General features: G+C 50.0%; 2 protein-coding genes across 2 annotated transcripts in view; both read right to left on the reverse strand.

The window, feature by feature from the left end:
• On the reverse strand, positions 1–13,297 carry LOC124084048 (zinc finger protein 805). The gene is made up of 4 exons (XM_046430932.2): positions 13,074–13,297; positions 10,568–10,694; positions 8,525–8,620; positions 1–6,345 (listed from the first exon to the last, which is right to left on the reverse strand). The coding sequence occupies exons 1-4, from the start codon at positions 13,101–13,103 to the stop codon at positions 4,718–4,720; spliced, it is 1,881 nt and encodes a 626-aa protein (XP_046286888.1). The 5' UTR covers positions 13,104–13,297; the 3' UTR covers positions 1–4,717.
• Positions 13,261–27,721, reverse strand: part of LOC124084196 (NACHT, LRR and PYD domains-containing protein 7-like) — a 21,048-nt gene continuing 6,587 nt past the window's right edge. Inside the window, 8 exon segments of the mRNA XM_058574714.1 lie at positions 13,261–13,632; positions 16,628–16,715; positions 19,112–19,282; positions 20,661–20,828; positions 22,764–22,934; positions 23,220–23,393; positions 25,221–25,391; positions 26,405–26,572. Of these exon segments, the coding sequence (XP_058430697.1) occupies positions 13,261–13,632; positions 16,628–16,715; positions 19,112–19,282; positions 20,661–20,828; positions 22,764–22,934; positions 23,220–23,393; positions 25,221–25,391; positions 26,405–26,572 (1,483 nt within the window).

Genomic DNA, 27,721 nt, shown 5'->3' on the forward strand with positions numbered 1-27,721 from the left:
TCCACCCCATAATAGGCAATAAGTTTTTTATTCTGGAGTCAACCAACATTGCCTCCAGTCCCTAAGCTCAAGTTTCACAAATGGGTAACCTTTGGCATATTCCCTCATCTTTCTATAAAATGGGAAAATAACTAATACATAAAGATGTTATAAAGGAGCTGGGTACAGTGGTACAGACCTGTAATCCCAGCAGCTCAAGAGGCTGAGGCAGGAGGATTGTGAGTTCAAAACCAGCCTCAGCAAAAGCAAGGTACTAATCAACTCAGTGAGACCCTATCTCTTAAAAAAAAAAAAATAGGGGTGGAGATGTGGCTCAGTGGTTGAGCGTCCCTGTAATTACTGTACTAAGTTCAATCCCCAGTAACACCCCCCCAAAAAAAGGATGTTATAAAGGTTAGAACTGTTGAGGGCCACAGCTGAGTCTGGATGGCGCCAGAAGGAGTGGTTAAGAGCGAGCCATTAAGTTGATGATAATTATAATTGCTGTGACTGGATGATGCTGGATTGAAACAGACTGTGTATTGAGTTGTATATGGACCCTGCAGTCCGAAAATAGGGCGGGTCCTGCTGCCTCGGGTGCCCGCTACTTTGGAGTTCCCATGGAGTTCTAGCGGGTTCCGAGAGTTCGCCTGGAGCCTGGTGGAGGGTGAGAGAGTTCCCGGGAGTGTGTGTGGAGTGTGCTGGTGGAGTTCGGGAATAAAGAGTTGCTGTTTGAACCTACAAGTGCTTCGTGGCGGCTCGGTTATTTTGTGCCCAGCCAGACTGCGGCAAAAACAGTTGGTACATGTAAAACTTCCCAATCTCTAACACATAGTAATACCATGTTTGCTTGATCTTATATGATTGCTCACCTATAGCCACATGGTGGATACATACATACTGGGATCAGTGTGTATGAATACAGTAAGATGCAGGATGATCAGTGGGTAAAGGACATGAGAAATGTTCAACCGGGAAACATGATTTTGGGAAGCTCTATAGACCACTGACAGTAAAATGCCTTGAGGAGAATTCATTCATTTGTGGGAAACAAGAAAAATTATAAAAACAATGGCCATGATGACCCTGAGAAGTAAAATTGCTTATTGGATAGAATACATACAACACTACAGATACATCCATGGAATTCTAAAATAAGGTGAATTAACCAAAGGGAAGAAAACAACAAACACAAGAGAGGAACAGTTAGCAGGGAAAATAAATTCAAATCATAAAATGGAGCTGTGAATGCTAGCAAATCGATAATTACTTTAAATGGCCTCAATATACCAATTAAAAGACAAATATATAAAAAGGATGTAAAAGCAGAATCAGTGTGTATGCTATTCATGAGAAACTTGTTTCAAATATGTAAAGAGTCTGAAATAAAATAATGAAAAAATATAAAGGATATGAGGATTAGCCAAAAAAAAAAAAAAATGTAAGAGTGAATATACAAATATCAGATAAAGTATACTTCAGAGCTAAAAGTACTTACAGGGGCAAAACCAGGATGTTAAAAAATGATAAAAGCCAGGCGCAGTAATCCCAGTGGCTTGGGAATCTGAAGCAGGAGGATGGCAAAGCCAGCCTCAGCAATGGTGAGACACTAAGCAACTCAGTGAGACCCTGTCTCTATATAAAATACAAAAAAGAGCTGGAGATGTGGCTCAGTGGTTGAGTGGCCCTGAGTTCAATCCCCAGTACCCCACCTCCACCAGAAAAAGTTATAAAAAGGCCAATACACAAAGAAGTCTTAGTAAACTTACATGTATATACGTACCAAACACAGAGCTGTGAGTATATGAAAGAAAAATTGATAGAACTTACAAGGAGGAACAGATACTTCCATTCATATAGTTCAGGAGTTTAACACCATTCTCTTGGTAATCTGAATAACATTACCAACAAACAGGATCATCTGGATCTCTACAGAAATTCCACCCAATTACAGCAGAACATGCATTTTTTTTTTTTGCAAGAAGCCATACAAAACAGGTCATGAAAGACTTTAACAAATATAAACAGGGCAAATGTGAAACAAGTTAGAAATCAACAATAAATAGATAAAAGGAAATATTCAAAACACTAAGAAATTAAACAACTTCGAAATAATTCATTCATTAAAAATGAAATCTCACCAAGAATTTCAAAATTGGAGAAATATAATTAAAACTAATTAAGATGAAGCTAACAGTACTGTGATTCAAATTCAAAGAATTTCATGCTTACATTAGAAAAGAAAAAGGCTTCAAATCAAGAAGCACCCACTTTGAGAAATTAATTAGAGCCAAATATAAATAAATTAGGTGGAAGAAAGGATATAACACAGATCCAAGAAATGGGTTGAATTAAGAACACATAGTAGAGAAAAAAAATCGATACAATTTTAAATAACTGAGAAAATTGAAAAAATCTAAAAAGATTACAAAGACAAAAAGAGAATGGCTATAATGGATACACTCCCAGCTACTGAAGAGGCTGAGGCAGGAAGTTCATAAGTTCAAGACCAGCCAGGGCAACTTAGGGAAGACCCTGTCTCAAAACAAAAAGGGCTGGGGATGGAGCTCAGCATTAGAGCACCCTGGGGTTCCATCCAGAGTACTGTGAAACAAAGAAGAGAGAGAGAAAATGGATATATTTCCAATATCAGAAGTAAAACAGGGCATATAAGAACATATCCTGCTGCAATCAAAGGATAATAGAAAATAGTTCAAACAAATTAAATAATTTGCATGAAATAAAACAATTCCTTGAAAAGAACCATGATAATTTATCCAATATGAAATACTCTTATAAGTTCTATACATATAAAATAAAATAAATATATAATTAAACATCTTAAAGAAAAACCTCCAGGTCCAAATGCTTCACTGGAGAATACTACCAAGCATTACGGGAATTACACCAATTCTACAAATTATCTTCCAAATAACTGAAAAGAAAAGAATGGTTCCCCATTCATATTGGGAGATGAGCACCACCCTGACACCAGATGAAGACAGTCCAAAAGCAATGAAGAAAACTACAGCTTCCTTATAATTAATGAAATCAGGGAAATTTTCCTCAACAAAACACTAGCAAATGGAATAATGGTAGACAAAATCACATGCCATGACCAACTGGGGATTATTCCATGGATGCAAGTCTGGCTAAATATTCAAATCTCAAATTAATATGACATATCATATCAACAGAATATAGAAGCAACATATAATGATCATATCAAATGATTGAGAAAAAACATTTGACGAATTTGAACAATCAGTAATAAAAAAAATCTCAGCAAATTCAGAATAGAAAAAAAATTTCTATTTTTGGCTAAAATAAATCTTATGTTCAACATCATTATTTATGAGAAACTGAACATTTCTTCCCTACTAGTATGGATGAGTTCTCACTAATCATATTCAACATCATACTGAAAATCCTAGCTAGTGCAATAAAATAAGGGAAATAAAAGATATGCAAGGTGGGAAAGAAAAGATTCTATTTACAGAGGACATTTCTTTGTTTAAAATCCAAAGGATTCTCTAGCAAAACATATATAAAAAATGCTAGATATACTTCAGCAAAGTTGAAGGATAGTAAGACAATATCCAAAAACTAATTACATTTCTGCATACTGCCAAACATCATGTGGAAATTGAAAGTTTAAATATTAATTTTATAACTGCTAAAAAAAGGTATAAATCTCATTAAAAATATACAAGAGCTATATAATATAAATTATAAAACAGTAAAGGAATAAGTCAAGGAATACTTAAATAAACAAAATGATATACCATGTTCATAAAACCACATTCATAAAGGGATGACTCACCACAATAGAAAGATACAATTCTCAAAAACCTGATCTAGATTTAACTCAACATCTATCAAATATCTGGTATTTCATTACGATATCAGAAAAACAAATCCTAAAGTGGAAAGTAAAAAAAAAGTACTAAATCAACTTGAAATAAAAGAAAGAAAAGGAATCATTTTACCCAATTTTAAGACTTACTGCATAGCTTCAAGTAAACGAAAAAGAGGGGATCAAGAAAAATTCTGAGTGGTGTTTGAAACCATATTAAAGAGAGTTTGCCAGTCTTAAGTGGTGCCATAAGCAAGTGTCCATTCATTTGTATACCCTGGGGCTGGATGTAGCTCAGTGGTATATTGCATGCTTAATATGCTTGCGGCCCTGGGTTCAATTCCTAGCACTACACACACAAACATAAAAACATGTTTCCTTATTCCCTTAAATATAAAAGTATTCCCACATTCACTGCACTCACACCTTCATATTCTTCTTAAAAACGTATGCTCCACAAGAACAGAGACAATGTTGTACAATAAGGAGGACATTTAGTAAGTTTCTAGACTTGCCCTCAACTTCCTACCTCTCAACACTGGACAGCACTGAATGCATATACAAGACAGTCAAGGTTCTTTGTCTCCTAAACCAGAACCCTCTCCACCCAAATAAACAAAGAAATCCATGAACAAGTCCCATAGACTGAGTGGAACAGTGTGAAAGAAGCAGTGCCTATGTTTCACTCTATATCACTTCCTTTTTATAAACATTCCTGAGATAACATTGCACTGTAAATGAGAAGAAAGATGCATCTGAAAGTAGTCCTAAGTGCAAATAACCTCTGTCTCTCTCTCCTGAGATGAATTCTCAGATGGAGAACAGTGTTGTAAGCTAAGTCAATTTCTAATGAGTCTTCAGATAACAAATAATAAGGTTTTCTTATAATGAAGACATTTGTGGGTTTTCTCTTTGGTATGAATGATCAGATGCCATGCAGGATGTTTCCTCTTTCAAACGCTTTTCCTCATCAGTTACATTCACAAAGTCATCCCCTAATAGAAGTTCCTGAATGTTGACAGAGGCATGAGCACTTGGGAAAGGTGACCCCTCCTCTGCAACGCTGACAGGGTTTCTGCCACTGTGCATCCTTTGATGGTGAGTGAGGGATGAGCTGCGGCTGAAGGCCTTTCCACACTCACTGCACTCATAGGGCTTCTCTCCAGTGTGGATAATAGAGTGTCGAATGAGGTTTGTGCTCCAGCAAAAGGTTTTCCCACACTCGATGCATTCATAGGGCTTCTCCCCACTATGAATACGCTGGTGCCTCGTGAGGCCTGACCTGCGGTTGAAGGCCTTCCCACACTCCATGCACTCGTAGGGCTTCTCCCCAGTGTGGATGCTGAAGTGGCGAATGAGGTCTGCCCTATTGCTAAAGGCTTTCCCACATTCTTTGCACTCAAAGGGTTTTTCTCCAGTGTGGGCCCTTTTATGCAAGATATAAGTAGAGCAGTGGGTGAAGGCCTTCCCACACTCACTGCACACATAAGGCTTCTCTCCAGTATGAATGCGCTGGTGCCTCTTGAGGTAGGACCTGTGGTTGAAGGCCTTCCCACACTCGAGGCACTCGAAGGGCTTCTCCCCGGTGTGGATGACATAGTGGTGGATCAGGGCCGCGCTCTCACAGAAGGCCTTCCCACACTCGCTGCACTCGTAGGGCTTCTCCCCAGTGTGAGTCTGCTGGTGCCACATAAGATATGATCTGTGCTTGAAGACCTTGCCACACTCAAAACACTCATAGGGATTCTCCCCACTGTGGATGATGTAGTGTCGAATGAAGCCCGGCCTATCACGAAAGGCTTTGCCACATTCTTTGCACACAAAAGGTTTCTCTCCAGTGTGGCTCCTGTTATGCAAGACAAAAGTGGAGCGGTGGGTGAAGGCCTTTCCACACTCGCTGCACTTGTAGGGCTTCTCCCCACTGTGGATCCGCTGATGCTGAGTAAGGTGTGATTTGCGGTTGAAGGCCTTTCCACACTCCATACATTTATAGGGCTTCTCCCCTGTGTGGACCATGTGGTGTTGAAGGAGGTATGTGCTTTTGCTGAAGGTCTTCCCACACTCCGTGCACTCGTAGGGCTTCACTCCAGAGTGAATCCTCTCATGTCGGGCAAGAAGGCGTTTCTTGTTAAACACTTTCCCACATTCACTGCATTTGAAGATGTTTTCATTCTCCTGACTCATGGGATCCATAGCAGTGATCAGTGGGTCACAGTCATGAAGAGCATCTCCTAGACAGACAGGGTCCTGTACAATCCTTGAACAAATGTCCTCAGATGCCCCTGAACCACCAGGTTTAGGGATACTTTTCCCAGGAAGCCTCTCCTGCAGCTCTACACCTGGTCTCAAGAGTCCTTCCTGCACTGCTGATGGCCCATCCTGACCTCTGGCTGCCACCACCTGGGAGCACCCTGAGGCCCCTTGTGTTAACAGTCCCTGGAGTGAGGCACCCTCAGACAAGGCTGGCTCACAAGTAGTAGGTTCGGTGGCCTGAGGTTTTCCACTGTCACCTGAAAGAAAATTCAACACACAACAGGGCCTGTTAATAACAACACAGAAGGACAAGATCCTCACTTCAGTGAAAACATGGAACTCAAAACACAGCCTCTCTGTCCACTCTGTTACCTCTGAACCTTAGGTTTGAACATCTTTCTTCCTGGCCCTTGGACCCCAAACACCTTGAAAGGGAGACCTGGGGAGAGGTCAGTCAGCACACAGAGGGTCTGCAGTGGCGTAAGCTCCACAACTGCAGCCTGCACGTGGCTGGACAGAGCCACGCCGAAACCATGTGGAGGAAGCTTCCTCTACAGGACGCCATCGCATGCTGTTACAGGGACACCAGGAAAGCACAACGAGGGTGGCCCACATGGAAGACAGGAAGCGTATGATGAGAAATCTCAGCAAAAGTCACATTCGGTGTTTGATCAATGGGAAACCTCAAACACTAGATTTCTGGAATTTCTGCTTCATACCAGGTAGGCTCCTCGTACCACTTTGGACCCCTATCAGTTATCCCGAAGACTCAGGGAAGATCTCCCACACCAGAGAGACGAAACAGTGATCAGAGACAGAGCGACAACATCTAACCTGCTGGGCCTTTTGGAAAGGTTCACATCTGTTAAACCCCAGTTTTGTGATTAATTTCTTTCCTTCTCTGTATCAGTTGTAGAATTTATATATCTATCTTTTTGACGGCATTGGGGATTAAACCCAGGGATCCTCTACCACTGAGCTACATCTCCAGTCCTTTTTATTTTTCATTTTGAGATAGGGTCGGGTTAAATTGCTAAGACTAGCACTGAACTTGAGATCCTCCTGAATCACCATTCTGAGCTGCTGGGATATAGGGTATCCACCACATTCAGACACTTCTTAATTCTTGACACCTTGAAAGCCAGACCAAATGAAGAGGCTGGGTGAAGGGACAGAAAGTCTTTAGGGGAGAAATTATCTCAATTCCATATTGACACTTTACAAAAAGTTATCTCATTGTGAGCCCATAAATAATGTATTCTAAAGAAATGAATCAGGCTAAGGTCTGGCAAAACCAGAAAAACTAGTAAGACGACCATGAGAGCATTAAGCCACAGTGTAGCAACCAAAGCCTGGTGCAGTGGTGTACACCTATAATCCCAGCAGCCAGGGAGGCCAAGGCAGGAGGATTGCAAGTTGGAGGACAGCCTCAGCAATTTAGTGAGGCCCAAAGCAACTCAGCAAGACTCTGTCTCAAAATAAAAAGTAAAAAGGTCTGGAGATGTTGCTCAGAGGTAAAGCACCCCTAGTTTCAACCCCTAGTACCTTAAGAAAAAAAAAAAAAAGTACCAATTATGGCTCTTAAAAGGGGACATTGCTAGAGACAGTTTTACATAATCAATTACTTAATCAGCTGTGTGTGTATGTGTGTGTGTATATATATATAATGAAACCCAACAGAATGTCCATCAATACTGCAGTGACCATCCCAAGTCAGCAACATACCACCTATATATCGTCACAGGGAGAAACCAGATGGTTAACAAATCCCTGAGGACACAGAAGCTTCCTGCTTGGACACCCTTCTGTCCCACAATTCACACTTCTTCTAATATGTACACTTAATCTGAAATAAGCACAGCTACTTGAGAGGAGAGAATTGAGATATTCAACACACTGTCTGTTTTCTTGGACATATATCCCACAGTTTGTACACAAGTGTGGGTAATATCTAGTTCCTCAGGTAGAATGTGAGGGGACTGGTGTCCCTGGAAGGGGGAATAGTGGAAAAACCTTAAGACAACAGGCTGATGAGAGAAAGAACCTGTAGAGCCCCATGCCCCACGCAGACCTGGGGACAGTGAGGATCACAGCTACACATGCTGAGCCGCTGAGCCTTGTGCCAACCAATCACCCTCATGTACAAACCACGAGAGTCTTTGACCTTGCCAGGTAGGGCCTCAGAGCTGATGACAGCCAAGACAGGTTTCATGACCACACAGTTGGAGCCCTGGCCAGGTGTTAGCTCACCAACCTCACTCTTTCCCAGGACCTGGAACAAGCTGATGGGTTTGGCTGACCAGAGTACAGGTCAAAGGGCAACATGGCTACAAAATCCAAAGGCCACGGTACGATGCTTCCCAAGAGATACCGAGGCCAGTGTCTTCCCTGACTCAAGCCTGTGGGGCCTCCACTAGCCAAGGTCATGGCTCCTACCTGGACAGGTGCTCTGAAAAAGGTCTATCATCACTGTCCACAACTGCTGCCCGTGCTCCAGCTGGAAGATCAGCTCAGGTTTGGGAACAGGATACCCTATTCAGGGACAAAAGAAAAAAAAAAAAAAAAGGGAGAAACATGGATTTTGTGAAAAGCAGTAAACACCCTCCATCTCCTTCAGGCCTCAAGCCCAGCAGCTGGTCCTTAGGATGAAGCCTCTCCCACCGGAACAAACAGAAAACTGACATGTGACCTGGAACAAGGCTGGCCATCCACACTGGATGACCACTGTGCCCCAGTATGCACTCAGAAGCTGGCACATATCGGGGCTAACCACGTCCACAGGACTAGGCAAGCAGGTTGAATGTTGAATGCACTGGGTCAGCTCAAACCTGAACAATATTTAAGCAGTAATTTAGGGGAAAACAGACATGTAAAATCTCTCTCCACTCAAAGCAAAGGTATGTGTATTAGTCAGTTTTCCTTTCCTCATCTAATGCCTAACTCTTGGCAATGAAAACAACAGAGGTCTACTTAGCACACGGTTTTGGAGATTTCACATCCAACTCAGGCAAATTAACGCAGATCAATCTTTTCCAAGGGCAGTGCCGACAACGACCCTATGACCTTCCACCTGAGTCCCACCTCTGTACTTTCCCGCTCTGGTGAAAGGGGATCAGCAAGTGTCAGGGAAAGGGGCTGGGCTAGATTCAGCTCTAAACCCAGACTTTTCATTCAACAAATCTCAGTGGCAGGAAAAAGGTGCTCAAGGGACTGCTTGTCCAGGGCATGTCTCCAGACCAGATTAGTCCTCAAGAATGGCTTCTCCAGGGGTCTCCTGATGGCAGGTGAGGGGGTGTCTGTGCTTCCTCTCATACAGGTCCAACCTCCGCCAACTGATTTTTGGGTCCCGTGTGCAGTGGTGATCTGTCCTGTGCATTACAAGGACGCTCAGCAGCACCCAGGTCTCCACCCACTAAATGCCAGTAATACCCCCAACCCAACGTAAAAACCAAGAACATCTTCCCACGTCACCCCATGTGTGCGGAAGGGCTCCCCACTTGAGAGCCTCTGGCTTAGGAGGAGAGAAATAAATACAGGGAGATGGGAGAAGCAGCATGTGATGGGGGCGGGGCCTCCTGGAGACTGTTCAGGAAGGCTCTGGTGAGCAGATGCTGAGAAAGGGCAGCAGAGTGGAACGCTGCCTCACCCTGAGCACACCACAGCACAAGGAGAAAACTGCAGTGCTGTCCTGCGGCAGGCAGGAGGGCAGGGGAGGAAGGGCAGGAAGTTGCAAAGACTGGAGTGTGGGGAGTCTGGGCCGGAGCACCAAAGGTGAGCGAAGGTCGGCTGGGTTAGAGAGGACTCCTTATTGTTAAGAATTTACGTATCTAATTCTACCAAACCCCTTCCCAGCAAAGATCGCATCCCACACCACCCTGCACACTGGGCTACTGGGGACACCTGATCCAACCCTGCTCCTAAGTCAGACTCCCCACTGAAAGATGGCATAAAAAAGAACCACAGACTGGGGCCAATCTACGCTGGGCACCGAGTGAGAGGCTGAGGGAAGGATGGCTCATGGCTGCCATTTGCTGCCTCAAGGGTGGCCCACAAAAGCCAGCAGCAAATAAGGAAAAATACAAACATGCAGACAATAGGACCAGGAATCTGGTGGTCACACACAGCAAGGACCAGAAGGCCACTCATGCTGCAAACTGGCTCAGGAAGAAAAGGCCCTTGTTTGGATATGGTGGCAGGAGCCAGGAGAAATTGTGGTGGTCTTCAGGTTCTCCCTCGAAACCTCACCTTGGGTCCTGAAAGCCTCCCCATTCCTTCCACTGTCGCCTTCTCCACAGCACCCTGGGAGCCCAAGGGCCCTACTTCCACTGCCCAGAGAGACTCGGGACACCAGACAGGAAGAGGTGAGTCTAGTAAATGACTGAAGCCCTGGGAAGAAGCTGGATCCAGAGGCTTCTGAAGCCACAGGGTGGAGTGAAGGAGGCAGCAGGTCCGCTGCATGCTGGAGGTGGAAGGCCTTACCCAGTGAGACCAGGAGCCCACAGTTCTCCAGCATCACCTCCTGGTACAAGGTCCTCTGAGCTGGGTCCAGTTGTCCCCACTCCTCCTGGGTGAAAGTCACAGCTACATCCTCGAAGGTCACAGACCCCTGGAAAGTCAAACAGAGGGAACACTGTTGGTCGTGGGGCTATTCCAAGAGACAGGAGAGTCTGTTTCACTGAAAAACATGCAAAGAGATCAAGGCCTAAATCACATGGTGTTTCCCAAGGGCCATGCTCCATGCTGGGCCGGAGAAGGAAGGAGGAGCTGCTTCAACATAATACCATGTAAGGGAGAGATGCCGCTTATGCAGAACAGTCAATGGGATCAACCTCTGCACTGTGAGATGTAGAGAGAAGGGCTCTAGGACATCAGAGGAGCGAGGAAGCGATGATAATGACCCCACCAGTGCAATCTGCATCTTCCTGGTGCAGGCAGGTGCTGCCCCAGGCTGAGAACATTCTGTGTTCAAATGACTGCCAGTCCCCAGCTCAAAGTCAGACTGATAGAATCCAAACTCCTGAAATTGGCACTTGCCATCTATGGAACCTTAGGGAGCTTTCATTATCTGAGCCTTCATTTCCATAGCGATACAGGAACGCTTTATCAATGAAAGTCATAAAGCTGAAAAAGAAAATATTCTATGCATGGCCTTTAGGATTTCTATTAATCCTTCCATAGCTTCTGGGGTAAACACCAGCATCATTCACCTCTACATGGCAGTCAGTGACCTGAGCCTGAAGGACCCTACCAATTCACCCAGTTTCATGTTTGAGCAGTTATGGCATTTGAGCCCCGGTTTGAGGATTGTAATGTCAATTACTCCACCACCAATGTAAGTCTATAGTAACAAGGTGGTTAAGTTTTCCCACTAAATTTTACTGTTCAATTTTTTTCAGTAGCTCCTCAAAATACTTACAATATGGGTAAATCCATCACCACCAAGTGCATGGAAAATACCCACAGGGTGCTAAACCCTTTGATAACCCTAAGGCCAAAGTACTTTTAGACAGGAAATCCAAACAACTAAGGATAATGTAGGTGGTGATCCGGAAAACATGGGCTTGTGACTGGTCAAAATGCTGTACAGTCAAGGTGGCATGCACATGGAACAAACCATCACAGGATCTCACCATTCTGAAACATGTTTCAGCAGGTGGGGAAAAGGGACAGAATCATGGCAACCTCTCAGGCCCTCTTAGATCTCCTTAAACAACCTTGCCTTTGTCTAAAGGATTCTCTCTGCTTAGATGTCTGGCCCTCCACTTTAATGCCCAAAGCAACTTCCTAGAGGAGCATTGCTCAACCTGCATAGTTCTCCTTAGCTGTCACCTCCAGGGCTTTCCAGCCTTCTAAGTATAAAAAACAAAGGCTCTGATGGTCTGTATGCTAAATGTCAGTTTCTGCTACCTCAATGCTGTGTGACATTGGGTAGTTTAATAAAGGTGTCAAAGTCCTGAACTATTCTGATGTTAAACAGTGGTAGTAACTGAACCTGAAATCAGATTAAGTAAGGTGGTAAATGATGTCTCCCCTCAGCTTACATCAGAGACAATGAAGGACTGCTGTTAGGGGCCTCATGCTATTACCTACTTCATTTGGCCTCCCAACATCATGGAAAACCTCAATTTAGCAACATTTAAAACTCTGCCAGATTGTCTGCACACACACACACACACACACACAAAGGCAGGCCAAGGACAAGCAGAGAAGGACCTACTTCAGCCTGCACTGCCAGTAAAGACCTCTCCAAAGAAGTAAAATTTGAGCAGAGCCAAAAAGATGCAAAGAATGGCCTTACAGAGATCCGAGAACAGCGTCTGAGGCCCAGTGAACTGAAAGAGCAATGGCTGGGAGACGAAAGAGAACTTTCTATGGTCAGGTTGGTGTATCTGAAGAGCAGTGAGCAAGGACGATAGGAAGGAGGCAAGATCAGAAGTAGTCAAGCAGGGCGGATGAGGTAGCGACCTGCAGACCGTAGCTGAGAGGTTGTATTATGCTGTGATAGGAGCCCATGGTGTAGAACCTCAACCAATTATTGAGCAACTGTCAGAGATGTGATACGAGTGTAAGAGGAAAGTGTAGAAGAGCTAACTCGCAGAGTATATCCTACCGTATTGGTGAAGAGTGCATATATGGCTTTCCCTGGTAGGTCCTATTATTACCCGGAACAAAACTGGGAAAGAGTTACTAGTCAAGTCCTTCATGTAGTGGACCAGATGACAGAGAAGTTACCTTTCACCTTCCTCGACTATCACTAGAGATGGCATCCTGGCTTCACGCAAGCATGACAGCGCAGGCTGACTGCAGCTGCGGCTGAAGCGGGCCTTGCTTCCCGGCCGGCTGCTGCAGACTGCACAGAGTGCCGTTTTTAAGTATGAGCTGGCTTTTCGTAAACACAAGTGCAAAGGGAAACCCGGGGCCGTTTCGGCTGCCAGCCTCTCCCCACCAGCACAGAAGTCGCAAAGCCGAAACCCCAGCCACTCACCTGCGCCAGGTCCACCAGCGCCGCGGCCATCCTGGGCCGGGATGCCTCAGGGGTGACCCTGGGCGCCGGCCGCGCTCCACTAGCCCCGGAGGCTCACGGCGGGGTCCCAGGCACCGAGGCCAGTCTCCACTGCCCTCCCGCTTCTTTCCGAGCAGCCACGGGAAGGTGGCAGCCGAACACGGCTGGGCTACCCACAGCCGGCGTGGACGGCACCGTCGCGTCCAGTGACGTCATCGCCGATGGTCGGGCAGTTCCGCCCGGGTAACGAGGCCCACCGGAAGTGCCTCCGTCCTGGGCCGCCATTGGCCAACGCCGCCGAGGACGAGCGCGGTGCCTTCTGGGTGACGGTGAAGCGCGCAGGCGCGGAGAGAACGGGGTCCGGGGCCGGCCCCAGCTCTGCCGGACCGCGCGGCAGGCGGGCCTCTCCTTTCTTCTCCGGGGAGGGGAGGCTCTGACAGCTGCACTGTTTGCTCAGGGCCAGCGCGCAGACGCGGAGTCGGCCCGCAGGTGGCCGAAGCCCTGGCCGCCCTCCAAGGCCTGCTCTCCCCACCTGCACGGGCTGTGGGAACGGATGCCAACGTACAGTGGTCTGGAGGCGGGGTGGGGGGCGGGGGCCAGAGATAATCCGGGTAGATAACTAGGTTCGATCTGGAAGATGAAGGAGGCTGGGAAGCAAAGAAAATAGAACGATTCCCCCCTCCGCCAACTTGTTGCTAAGGTAACTGCCCCGGGCATTCTTCCTCCCTGCGGGGAGCTGTTAATTAACACCTCCAGGCCTGGTCCTTTCCACCCGCCATCTTCACGTTTTGGCCCACCCTTTTGGTCACATAAATAGAATGTTTAAATAAAGTAGCTGCCTTGGTTGTCAGACTGGTTTCCAGTTTCCAGATATCATAGCTTTTTCTGACCAAGTAGCAATTATTTTACTTAATAGCCAAAAAGTGCAGCAATGGTCATGCTGGCCATCCAGAGACAGAAGCCATGAAGTGCCTCCTTGAAGTGTCAAGGTGTCATTTACCTTATAGATGCGTATATCTATAAGGCTCAGTACAAGCCTGGTTTCAGTCAACCATAAGGGTTTTGGAATGTGTCCCCCTCAAATGAGGCCTAGTGTGTGGGCCCAGAGCACCATAGAGGGTTTTGCCATGGGGGGGGGGGGGACTCGAAAAGCTCAGGACTCCAACTGTTGTCTGTTTGAAATGTCTCCAGGACCACAAAGTGTCTGGGTCACAGACAATTCAACCCTGGTTTATTGGGAGAGGGATCCTGCTGGGACATGTGAAGCTGCTATTTCAAATCATGATCCCAGGTAAGACCACGAGGAAATAAAATGAGCAGGGCTGGTGATGTAGTTCAGGTGTAGGGCACTTGTATACGCAAGGCCGTGGGCTGAATCCCCAGCACCACCATAAAAATATAGACAAAGAAAAAACAATGGGAAGAGTGAGCCCTGAACCACCACACATCAAATGGTTGCAGACAGTAAACCAACAACATTGTGTTGGAAACTGTGACGCTCCATTCAGAAATACATCATGCAAAATCAGAGTTACAGAGCTGGGCCTTCCAGGAAACTGGGCAGCATGAAGACCTGCTCTGTCAAACCTCAGTCCTTGTAAGTAAATCAGGAAGATTTCAGGCATGTTGCTCAGAGTAACAGGTGAAGGATGTGGAAAATATTAACCCCCGAGGAGAAAGGGAGCGTGGTGGGCTCTGAACCTGTGGCAGTACTTATCATCACCTGTGATGGGGTTGGATGATAGAGTGGGCCCCAGTTCCATCTGACTTGGGAAGATGGAGAAGTCTAGCCTGCACACGCTAAAGGACCCTAGCACATGAACGCAGAGGAAAGAGCACATAAGGACACAAGGAGACTGTCCCCTTGGACTTCCAACTTCCAGAACCCTGTGGAAACATAGGTTGCTCAAGCCACCCGGTCTGTGGCAACCTAACAGGCCACCAAGTGCAGGTGTTTACTCCAGGGCTGACAAACACGCTGCACGTGGTCTTCGGCATGCAGAGAGAAGCACTTGGCTGCTGTGTATCCACCATCAGCCAAAATAATGCCCCCTGCACTGGAAAACACCCCAGAGTTCTGGGGGACGTTTGTGGGATGAAATGGATGAAGCAATGCCCAAGGAACCAGTCATCAGGGGTGTCGCTGCCATTCACAGAACTGGCACCTGCCAGAGCAGCAGCCTGCACCACCTGAGTGGCCGGGCATCCTTGTCTAACCACACCCCACTGACAGGCACCCCCAAGCCCAGGTTAACACCACCCGAGCACAACCACAGTGACCGCACCTCCATGGAGCACTGAAGACAACCTTCCTCGCTCAGGGCCCACCAGGGACTGTGATGCTAGGAGTGAAGGAAATGGGCTCCCTCCTGCTCTGAGGGCTGACTCATTCTACCTCCATATTTGAGACATGAAAAGAATTGCCATTTAGTCTTTCCACCCAATCAGTGGCCAGAGGCCCCTACCTCTGAGAGGGACTTTGGAAACCCCAGGGTGTGGTGGAGATGATCAGTCCTGTGACCTGCACTTTACATTTGGTGGAAGGTAGTGGGGAAATGGACAGACGGTCCGGTCAGGCCTGGGAATTACTGCTTGAACAGGGACTTGGACTCTTAATTCTGAAGTAGACTGATGTGTTTTCTATGAATTACCAGAAATAGTCACACTAGTACAGGACGGGCCATTCTCCCTTCAAATTGCTGAGGGGTGGAGAGAACAGACAAGGAGGTTTCCAGTGAGACATGATGTGGCCGGAGTTGTGCTTCCCAAGTAACAGGATGCCAAGAGCAGCTTCGGAGAGCCGTGGCTCTAGGCCAAACTGGCCTGCACTGGCTTTGTAAATAAAGTTCCATTAGCACAGAGTCCCACCCATCTGTTGACCCAGGGTGACCACTTCCCTGCTCTGAGCGCAGGGCTAAGCAGCGTGGCGGGGCCCACATGGCCTTCAGTGCCTAAAAGTGACTATCTGGCCCTTTGGGGAAAAAAATCTGCCAAATCCCAACTTAGGATATAAAAACAAGCTCAGTGGTGGAGCGCTTGCCTGGCACACGTGGGGCACTGGGTTCAATCCTCAGCACCACACAAAAATAAAGATTGTGCCCATCTACAACCAAAACAATATTTAAAATACATACATACACCAATCCTGTAGTCACCAGGGAGCGACTGAATCAGGCCAAGGACAGAGGAATGGACTGTCCTGAGCACACTCCCAGGCCTCCCTTTTCCCAGCTGATACACCAGCCATGTCCCTGTGACCCCACCCCCAGCACATGGACAAAGGCAGCTCCAAGCTCAGGACCTTCCCTTTATTACCCCCCCCCCCCGAGGTGCCCGTGATCAGAACTCACTGTGAAGAAAGAAATCGATGCTCAAGCCTACGTTTGACCCCCCAGCCCAGGGACCACCACCACCTGGCCCCTTGACCTCCACCATGAGAGCGAGACCAGATCCCCCTGGGACACGCAGCCAGGAGGGAGAGAGACTCAGGGTGTCGAGAAAAAGAACTGGCAGCAGGAGGGAGCCTTCGTCCCCACGGTACTGTCCAGGGTCAGGCCAGGGTTGCTCTCCTTCACCTCCCTCAGCACCTCCTGGACCTTCGCGTTCCACTTGTCCATCTTCAACCTGGGGGACCAGAGGACATCGGCATTAACAGAAAAGCTAGTTCTGTTGTCCCCAAATTCACCACAAACGGCCCAAGTGCCCAGGAAGGTTTCAGGATACTTGCGGCGGGAGACATTTTTGGATCCACAAAAATAGGAATCCTGAGAAATGTCCAAGTGCAGACACACGTCCTGCAAAGACCTCAAGAACCCAGCCACGGGCTCCCCCAGCCACAGTCGTTTCTGTAATCACCACACAGAGCCTCGCTCCCGTCCCCTCTGCTGGCACACCTGTCCTCAGGCAGCCCCTCCCACTGACCGTCCTGTCCATCCAGGTGGGAGCAGCCCAGGTGCTGGCCGCTGGAGAGACAGGCGCTCACCCCAGCCAGATGACCTCCCAAGAAGGATGGCTAAGACAGTCTCCCCAGCGCAGAAGCTGGAAGTCCATCTGGATGCAGAGTAGAGATTCCCAGAGGGCGGGAAGGTGCAGGAGGACAGAGGAGACTGAACAGCACCAAACAGAAGGCACAGCCCTGGCGTTCCACGGCACAGGGAGGGCACCGTGGTTCACAGTGGTTAGTGTACATCTTGAGTCACTAGAAGAGGAGCCCAAAGGCTCCACAAGGTGATAAGGACATGGAAACGTGAACCGTGCCCACTGGGTCAGCACTCACTGTATACGCGTAGTGCAGCGTCATGCCAGCCAGGGCGGGTGCACCCGCGATCCCAGCTACTCACACAGCCAACCGGGGAAACTTGGGAAGACCCCCGCTTCAAAATAAAAGACAAAGGGCTGGGGTGCAGCTCAGTGGTAGAGCACCTGTAGGTTCAATGCCTAGTACCTCAAAATATATCACTGTACCCCCAAAATATGTAGCATTATTATATGTCAATTAAAAATTTTTAAACGTTCAGAGAAAATGGAATTGTTAAAGAACCTGATTTGATCAATACACACTACATACGTCCAATTACACTGTACCTCATATATATGTATTAAAATATTCAATATTTGAGTGAATGAATAAATTATTTTCTAAAGCAAAGAAGATATTGGTTAGTCAAATATTTGGTAGAGCTGGGCACACTCACCATCCCAGCAGCTGAGGCTGAAGCACGTTCAAACACGTTCAAACCAAGTCTCAGCAACTTAGCAAGGCCCTGACAACTTAGGTGCCAAATAAAAAGGGCTAGGGATGTGGCTCAGGGGATAAGTTCCCCAACCCTGCACCATTCAGTGCTTGCCTGGCACACATGGGGCACTGGGTTGGACCCTTCTAGTGTAAAAAAGCACCATTCAGTAGAACAATCCCAAAGCGAACCCCAGGGTGAAACATCAACTTGGATCCACGTGGCCGCCATGTCCAGCCCCGCTCATGTGCGATGGGATGGCGGAGGGTGTCGCTGAGGGATAACAGGGGACAGAAATGGATCCAGACCACAACATGAGGCGGGAGGCCACAGGACTCGAGGTCCCACCATATTTCTTGGTGGCATTATGGCTTGCTCCAGCCCTGGACACACCCCTGCACTGCAAACCAGGTTGAGTGGTCGCCATGTCTACAACTCACAGCCCCTGAATGAGGCCAGCTTGGACATTCCTGTGGAAGCAGGAGTTGCATTCCTGGAGCGAATGACAGTGGGCTGGCCACCGGGGATGTCACAGGTTCCACAATTTTTACAAGGGGTGAGAAATAGGAACACCGCTTACTGGTCCCTACCCCAATCCTCCCCGAAAAGAGATGGCAGTGGAGGTGGGGACGGTGCACAGAGGACCAGAGCAGGGTGGGCCAGCTCCCGGCCAGATCCTGTCCTGCCTGTATCTTAAATAAAGCCCTCCTCCTCTGCCTTGCTCCACCTGGCAGGTGGGGACGGCCCGCTCTCCTCTCCCTGGGCCTCTGGTAACAGTGTGCACACCTGTGGCCCGAGAGCAGGAAACGTGGGTCTGCTCTGCTGGAAGGGAGGAGCCGTCTGCGAGGGCTTTGGGGAAAGGCCCGAGGAAGCCAAAGACGGGTCAAGGTACTGGAGGGCTGCAGATGTTCCCCCGTCAAGGAAACCCCTGGAGAACCAGCTTCGCTCAGCGGGGACCCAGGCAACCCTGGGACCCCGGAGACGGCAAGAACAGGAACCACGCGTCCTGGCTGGGTGTGCGGTGCGCCGACGCCAGTCCTGCGCACCCACAGGCAAGCTCCAGCCTGTGCCCCAGGGGGTCTGAGCATCCGCGTGCCCAGTACCGCGTGTGCTGGACAACACTGCACAACACTCGAATCCAAGAGAAGCGCTTAGGAGAAGGGGGCAGTGGACGGAATCCCCCAGGCGAGGGGCTGCTGGGAAAGGGGTGTGTCACCCCCGCCTCCCCTTCCTGGGCAGCACTGATCTCTTCGAGGGAAGCCCGCGTGTGGAGCAGGAAGACCATACCTGAGCGTCCTCAGGGGCCCGCTGCTGGCCCTCAGAGCCTCCAGGAGCACGGTCACTCCGCTCAGTCCCAAGGCGTTCTGGCCCAGGTCCAGAGTCTCTAGCGTCTGGTTGCTCACGAGGGCAGATGCCAGCTCCTGACAGTGCAGAGGGGTGAGGGAGCACCCCCAGAGCCTGTGGAGGGCAGAGAGCTGCTCACTTACTGGAACCCAGTGTGCCGCCCGGTGCACACGCTGTCCCGGGATCCAGCCGGGAGCAAATGGGGCAGGTGATCAGCTCCGTGGTGGTGGGGGGGGTGGTCGTGGATGGTCTTGGAACAAAACAGGTGAGTCGGCCAGAGAGGGTTTTACTTATAGTGGGCAGGAAGTCCTCCATGAGAATGGACCTTCAAGACAGGAAGACCCTGTAGTATATGGCAACTGGGGGAGGATCCGCGAGCAGGGGAGGAGGAATGCAGGAGATCTGGGCTCCGCAGCTGGGGTGCAGCTCAGTGGCAGAGCCCTTTCTAGCTGTGCCAGGTACTGGGTTCCATGCCCCCACACACAGCACACCTAGAGTCAGCTCCTAAGGAGGATCCATAAGATCCTGAAAGATGTTTATTATAAAAGTCTTTGTTTCACTTGTAATGAGATTTGAGGCTTTGGAAATAAAGATGCTGTGGTATAACTTGCAACTGGAAAGGTCCCTCGGGGTGATCGGTTAAGAGTTGCTAGGAAATTAAGAGAAACGTGCAGGTCACGTCCGAGATAGAAACACAATCCCTGGGAGAGCTGAAGGTTCAGAGGAGGGTTTGCCACAGAGGGACAGGTGGTCGGATCCCAGGCAGCTGGACCAGCTGAGAAATGAGTAGTGCTCGGAGCCGGGGGATGGTCGGGTTGCTTTTATAGACCTTATTGCTGAGAGCCCAATCGGTCATTAGAATGTATGACATTATTGTCACCTCACATTCCCCGCTTTCCACAGAGCCCCTTGGAGACCACGCTGCCTTTGTCTGTGGAAGGTGGGGAGGTTCCGTGAGGGAAAAGGCACATCATGCGAGTCTGCATGTGGCTCCACTGGATCCTGACCACCAGAATGCCAAGATTTCCCCAGGAACAGCCAGGACCCCAAAACAGAAGCACCAGTATTCTGTGTCTGTTCTGGTCTCTGCACCACAGCGAGGAAGTCCTTACACAGCCCAGACCACCTTTCCAGCTTGCAGATCCTCTGTCCAGTTGCAAAGAGGGCGGCATCAATGTGAGGGCTGGGCTGAGAAGGGAGGCAGAGCTCACCAACCTATTTATGGGGCTGATGGGTATCCTAAGGGGCAGGAGCCCATCTTCAGCCCCTGGGCATGGAACTGGCACCGGCTTTGCTTCCTGATCCTGGATCCCAGCGGAAGCAGCACATTTCTGAAACTCACCTCTGATAAATGTGAGCTCCCACTCACCTATGTTCCCCCGGGAGGGGTCCAATCCTAAAAACTCGGGTGATACACATTGCCACAATCCAAGGTATTTTGGAATATAGCAACTAAAGCTTTCAAACACTTTAGAAGAGCACAAACACCTACCCTAGGTATTTTAGCTGGAAATTTGGATTCCTCAAGGCGTCACAGAGAAACCACAGCCCAGCAGCTATGGGATTCAGGCCCAGGTCCAAGTGTGTGAGGCTCCAATTCTCCCGGAGCAGCGTCGAGAGAAGTTTGCATCCACGTTTCCCCACATTGCAGTCCCGCAGCCTGCAGAGCAATCAGATGAAGAGACGCCATACCCTCCCAGGCCCCCGTCCTGCCCAGCCCCCAGCACCTCAGCCTCATGGGAGACCGCTGCTTCCAGGTGGATGTGCACACACAGCACTGCAGACACAGGACACTTCTGCCCAGCCCAAGTGGCAGGGGACAGGACTGGCCTTAGTCTAGCACCTTTCCTACAGGGAAACGCACACCTCCTAAGAGACAGGTTTTCCTCAGGCACAGCCTGTCTTGCAGGTCAGGAGCCTGGGCCCGGGTTCCTCCAGACCTGTAAGGAGCCGGGGCCTCATTCACTTCCTGCATCCCTACATCACTGAGGTCCATCTGCTGTCCTTTTGTTTTATTCCAAATCTCAGACTTTGTTGGCCCAGTAGAATTGAGGGGCACCTAGAAAGCTGGATGTTCCTCACAACTCAGGGAACAGACTTCATATTTGAATATTGCAGACCCTCTGGTAAGACTGGACTTCCTCAGTGCTCCCGTCAGGGATGCCTCACTAGAGGACAGTGACATCAGACATCCAGGCAATTGGACCTCACAGCCTGTACCCAAGCACTGAGGATTGGAGTGTTCAGATTTGAGTGGCAGATACAGAGTCATCGGCAGCATGTGACACCTCATGTCATGTGGGATGCTGCCAGACAGACAATCCTACCGTAGGGCCAACTGGTGCATCTCAGCCCTCCCACCCTGTGCCCAAGCCCAGCATCTCAGGAGGCCACAGAACTCAAGGAACACTAAAAGACCAGGACAAGAGCTACCAGTTCGTACTGTGCAGAGTCCCAAAGCTGTGTATGAACCTAGAGTGTTTGGGGAGCAAATACTAAACCAAAGACCAAATGAAGTTACAACAGGCTACAGAAATACAAGTGTGGTCAGACGATGACTTTACACATTTAGAGTAATGACTGACAACTCTGCCTATAGAGTGGGCTTCATGCCCACTTCACAGATGTAGCCATGGGCAAGCTTCGTGGACAAGCTTTAGATTTCTATAGTTAGAAAGATTAAGGCATCACTCTCAGAAGATTGTGAGGATTTTGAAAAATAATACTTGAAAAATTTAGCATAGACCCCATATGCAAGTTGCACTGTTTAGATGCCCAAGTCAGCTCCAAGACAGGGCCCTCTGCCTGGCGGTGACCTGCGTGACATCAAGCCCACACTCTGCTGAGGAATCTTTGGGTACAGACACGACCTACCCCTCACATCTGCCCCTGGAGTCTGAACACTTGAATCTCAGTGTTTGGGACATGCCTGGACCTACGGTGATCCTGGGGTAGGACACTGGGTGCTTCTCGGACTCCCTCGAAGCCACAGTGCAAGCCTGTAGGCAATAGGTCTATGGGGCAGCAGGAGCCCCAGAGAAACCAGAAGAGGACAGAATTTCTGAACAGAAAGAGGTCTCCAGCCCCGTGCAATCTCAGCAGTGCTGTCACAGCTGTGCTGATGGACATGTGGCTTGTGCCGGGCCTGCCTCCACATGGCAAGGGCCAGAGAGCCACAGTCCACGGGGGAGACCCAGTCCTCCTGCCCAGCATCACTGGAACAGTCGGCCTCGTCCTCACAGGCTCACAACAGAGACCTCACAGGCCACCAAACCAGGAACAGTCACCCCTCTGGCCCTCTACACAAAACATTTCCCTGGTGCCACCGTAAACTCCATCTCATCAGCACTGCAGGGCGAGGGCATGGTATGAACGTCGACCACACACACAAGGCCTGACGCAGAGCCACCTGCCTATGCAAGTGGACGCTGAAGAGTCCTTGGAAAAACAGGCAAATGCTAGCACCCTTCCCGTGACCACCTGCCCTTTCCCCAATTCCCACCAGGCTCTCAGTCCCATCTGAATGGGTTGTCAGTGCTCCCGGCAGCCCACACCGACCCGCGGGCCTCACGCACGCGGCAGCCCCAGGACTTACACCAGCACCTGCAGCTGGCAGTAGGGGTAGCGCAAGCCCTCACACAGGGTCTTCACCCCATTGTCCCTGAGGTCGTTCTTGGCCAGGCACAGGTGTGTCAGCCTCTGGCTGACGACCAGAGTGACAGACACTTCCTTGCAACAGGCTTCCGTGAGTTGACAGTTCTCCAACCTGCAGGAGCCACAGGAAAGGGCAGTGAGCAGAGCACCCCACCCCAGTCTGCCCAGCCGTCTCCAAACAGGGGGTCCCCAAAGCCCGTCTCAGTTCCTCGTCCTCTTCCCACCCTGCTGGTGATCCCGTGGGGACGGGAAGAACAACAGTGAGATGCTGGAACTGTTCACCTGGACCAAAGACGGAAGCAGGCGTAGGGTCACAGGGCTGCCTGCATGTCCAGGGCCACCGTTCTTCCCCTGAGTCCCCAGACCCCACAGGACACCCAGGAGGGGGGAGACTTACGACAGCCTCTGCACGGGGCACGTGGGGTGTCTCAGCCCTGCGCACAGCAGCTTGGCGCCCTCGTCCAGGAGCTCGCTGTCGGAGAGGTCCAGGCACGTCAGGGAGTGATTGAACTGGAGGGTCACGAAGAGGTATGACCAATGCTGCTGGGTGGGGGCAGAACAGAGCCCCAGCCTGTGGGGGAGATGGAGCCCGTCATTTCCTGGGAGGACAGAGACCAGGTCAGCTCACCGTGCTCCACTGCCTGGTGTGCCCCGAGTAATCTGGCTCCTCCACCATCAGCCCCGCCTGCCCTGCCTGTTCAAGTATCCCACGGCCATTTGATCAACATCCTGCCTGGTCTCCAAGAGAGAAAATAAAACTGCTAATACAACTCTATGATATTCACCAACACAGCCGGCTTAAAGCTGATGCTCAGTACTCTAGACTGTTGGGAGCCGCTCTGGCCAGGAGCTCCGTGCACACCTTGAAGTCCCGAGTAAAGAGGTACTGAACTGGCATTGCACCCACTGCAATGCAACTGGACCTCACCTCCGCTCAGATAAGAGGTGCAGCTCGGGGTGGGCGACACCCTATGGGGGTGGATTACACCCACTTGTCTGTTATAGCCCTCTCCCTTGCCTCATTTGAATGACTTCTCCCCAGTAAAACCCAGTGTGCTCCCTCTTCCTTGCCGGTCTTGCCCCGTACCTTGTGGGAGCTGTGGCTGAGGAGCCATCACTGAACCCAAGAAGAGGTACTTTCTGTGTCTTTAATCAGCCCAAAGTCACTTGGAGTGACCCTGATTTAGTCGCCTGTCCACACAGAAGACATCTTGTTTCAAAAGTTATTAGGACATGAGAAGGTGGAAGTGACAAGGTGCAACCTGGTACCCAAGCAGCCAGGTCCAAGGCGTGTTGGGCTTAAGTGTGACAAGGATAGAGAACTTGGGGCTCTGGCCAATGGGTGTGGGTGGCCCGGACGCAGGTGTCAGGAGGTGCACCCGGCTCCAGGCCCAGCTCTTCCCTTCCCCCACGCTGCAGTTCAAACCCACCCTGCCCAGCGGCCCCAGCTCCACCGGATACTCCAGGCAGATCAGACAGGACTGCCCACCCCACAGCTCTGCCCAAGCCCACGCTCTGCCCCGGGCTTAGCCTTTGGGGTGTCCTTCTCCCACATTGGGTGGTCTACACCTTCATGCCAGCCAAGTCAAGGCCACAGGAAGGGCACGTTCAGCACAGCGTCTGCCACGTAGGACTGCTGCGCAGGTCAGTGCCTTCCCCTGGACTCGATCCTACCACCCAGACTGTGGATCCACTCCAGAGCCCAGGACTGTAAGGGCCTCAAGTCCAAGGAGCACAGGAGACACGCAGCCTGCCCTCACTCAGTGTCACTAAGGAGGTCACCTTATCAATCTTAAAGCTACAGGGGAACAAACAGAAAACAGCCTGCTTGGAAATCAATACCAAGAGCTTCCCTCTGGCCCAAGGAAAGCAAGTCACTCCCAGTTCTTAAAGTCCCCCTCGTGGATGACGAGAGCTCACGCATACTTAGGTCAGGACATGGCATTTCTCAGTCTGAAACCTGTGCCACCAGCCAGTGTCCTCAATCAAAGGGAAAGGAGGCCCCTGGTGACCATTTGTGGAGACAACTCGGGGAGCACCTGTTCTGAGAGCCGGGTGACAGCAGCTTCTCCAGCCAGGGAGCCACCCAGGAGCCAGAACACGTGACTGGGCCTAGTCACTGTGGGGCCCATGAAGGCCCATGGCTGTCCTGGATCACCACAGGCAGCCTGCAATGTCACCCACCCCATGCCGCACAGTCGGGGGCACAGCCTCCTGGGCATTGCTCTGCCCCCGGGGATCACATCCAGAGCCAGGCGCCCAACTCTGTTGGGGAAGCAGCTCCGTGTCCACGTGGTACTCAGTCAGAGCCACTCCCCTCTCCTGGTCCAGCATGCAACACCCTGTGGCCCACGTTGAGGACCTCAGGGGAGGGGGCAGCAGTGACCGCAGGGCCCACCTCAGGCACTGCAGGCGGCACCGATTATGTTTGAGGGTCTCTCCCAGCAGCAGCAGCAGCAACTGTGCCTCCGGGACGCTGCCTCCCAAGGTCAGGTGAGTCAGGGTCGTCTTGCCAACCAGCGCCAGACACAAGTCCTGGTAAGCAGTCTCAGGGAAGACGCTCCTAGCCCTGGGGAGACAGGAGGACGGAGGTCACGGGGGACATGATGAGCCCTATTTCATTTCCAACAAGCGTTTGCTGGGGAGAAAGGATGACAGGGCGACATCCCTGGGAACAGCCACCTTGCAAGAACCCAGATGGATGGACGTGTCCCCGAATGTGAGCAGGCCCGTGACCTCCTTCAAGCTGAAGAGAACAGGGCAGGGGAGGTGGGGCAGTCACAGGTGGTGACATCACCGACTCCTGAAATGGAAGCACCATCTTTCAGAGTCAGTCTCCCCCTGACTTAAAAGCAGCAAGAAGCCACGTTGTAACCCCCTGATGGAGGGCAGCTGGGCCCCCAGCAAGGATGGTTGCAGCATGAGGCAGGTGTGGGAGCAACCCTGCCCACTGTGCTGTTAGCATGGCCCACCTCTCACTGTCCCTGGGCTGTGGCCAGGCCTCAGTTAGGCCAGTCCAAATTCCCTGTCCATAGGAATGGAGGTGACCCATGCCGAGAGCCTGGGTCCAGGAGGGTCTTCTAGATGGCTTAAGGGCTGTTTCTAGCAATTTCCTATTAGCTGTAACAGCTGTGGAGGTGTCAGAGGGATTGGAGTGAATCTCACCTGGTAGAGAGTAGCAGGGTTTTTCTAATCAAAGTGGCTTCTTTGGCTTAGCTAATGGACCCACCATCGTTCTACCTCCGAGTTTGACATGTTAAGAGAGGAGAATGATGGCTGCTAAGGCTGGAGGGAGAAAGATTGGAGCAGAAAAAATCTCAGACAGGAAGAAGTTCACTGGCCACCTGCACCCCATGGTGACCAGTCACGGATCTGCTGGGTTCAAACTACACCCCACGGGGGAGGTTGGCAGACATCCAAGCTCTTGACCCAATTTTCCCGAACCTTGAGGACGGGAACCATTTCCTTTCTTCATATTCTGAGCACCTGGTCAGAGTCCAGTCAGGTATTCCAATAGGGCTCCCGTCTTCAAGATGCAAAGCTCAGCCCTGCCCCAGGCTCTCCGTGGAGACCTCTACTTACGTCACACTCTGCAGACGGCAGGAAATGTGGGTCATACTGTCACAGAGAAGCCTCACGGCTGGCTCACTCAGGAAGCTCCTGCTGATGTCTAGGGAACGTAGGTTCTTGTTGGAGACCACAGAGCAGAGGTCCATCCAGAGGCAGAGTGGGTCACTGTCTGGCCGAGACCTGCAAAGAAGGGACGGAAAGGAGCAGACTGGAGAGAGCAGTGGGGTGCAGCAGGTCTCGAGGGTGCCTGCTCCCTTCCCGGCCCGACTAGCCCGTGCCAGTGACCGCAGAGCTCCTCAGATGCTGGTCACAGGGACTGTCACCCAGTGAGAGCACTCCACTTTCTGTGGCCTAACGAAGTCTAAGGCGTGTTGATGTGAGGGTCTGTCCCGAGGGGAAAGCTTCGGCCATGTGATTTTACATGATTTTGACCAGAACTTGAAACTGCATCACCCAGAGGCATAGAAGGCCGCCCAGCTGGGTGCCCTGGCACATGCATGGGTCCCAGCGTCTTAAGACAGGAGGCAGGGACAGGAGAATCGCTTGAGGCCAGGAGATAGTGGCCAACCTGGGCAACACAGCCAGACTCCATCTCAAAGGTGAAAAGTCTTGGGCCAGGGCTGTGGCTCAGTGGCAGAGCACTTGCCTACCACGTGTGAGCACTGGGTTCAATCCCCAGCACAAAATACAAATAAATAAAATAAAGGTATTGTGTCCATCTACAACGAGAAAAAAAAAAAGAATCTTAAAAAGGCTAATGCCTGTAGTTAAAAATCTGCATCCAGTGTGCAAGAATTTACTACAAGGATAGATCTCTTAAGTTTTATAATAAGATGGCAGAGGAATCTATGGGAGGTGGCAGACAGGTTTAAGGCACTGACTGGGAATACAGACGTGTGGCTCCTCCTGTTGACGGTGCCCAGCGTTTTGCACGTAAGCATCCCTCAGTAACTGGGAATGAGCTTTGGGCCCAGTGTCCCGAGTGTGGACTATAAGGATCCGTGTTTCCAAGAGTAGACAGTAAATGTTTTACACCAAGATCAAGTTCATTAACATATCTGTCACCTCCATGTAATCAAAACATAATCCTGTGTCCCACACATACCTATGTATAGTTATTACTTGCCAATTAAAAATGAGTCTTTAAGCTAGGCGCAGTGGCATAATCCTATAATCCCGCAGCTTGGGAGGCCAAGACGGGCGGTTCATGAATTCAAAGCTAGCCTCAGCAAAAAGGGAGGCACTAAACTCCATGAGACCCTGTCTCTAAATAAAATACAAGAAATAGGCCTGGAGATGTGGCTCCGTGCCCCCATGTTTAATTCCTGT

The sequence above is a fragment of the Marmota monax genome, unplaced genomic scaffold, assembly GCF_021218885.2.
Source record: "Marmota monax isolate L192 unplaced genomic scaffold, Marmota_monax_Labrador192_F-V1.1 WCK01_AAM20220418_F8-fsc00215, whole genome shotgun sequence".
Taxonomy (NCBI): Eukaryota; Metazoa; Chordata; class Mammalia; order Rodentia; family Sciuridae; genus Marmota; species Marmota monax.

Coding starts and splice junctions, on each gene's coding strand:
- LOC124084048 (XM_046430932.2), bottom strand. CDS start 13,103: ATGGCCGCGGCGCTGGTGGACCTGGCGCAG. Junction 8,621..10,567: donor TGGGCTCCTGGTCTCACTGG/GTAAGGCCTTCC, acceptor GTCCCTGAATAG/GGTATCCTGTTCCCAAACCT. Junction 6,346..8,524: donor TTTTCAGAGCACCTGTCCAG/GTAGGAGCCATG, acceptor ATTTTCTTTCAG/GTGACAGTGGAAAACCTCAG.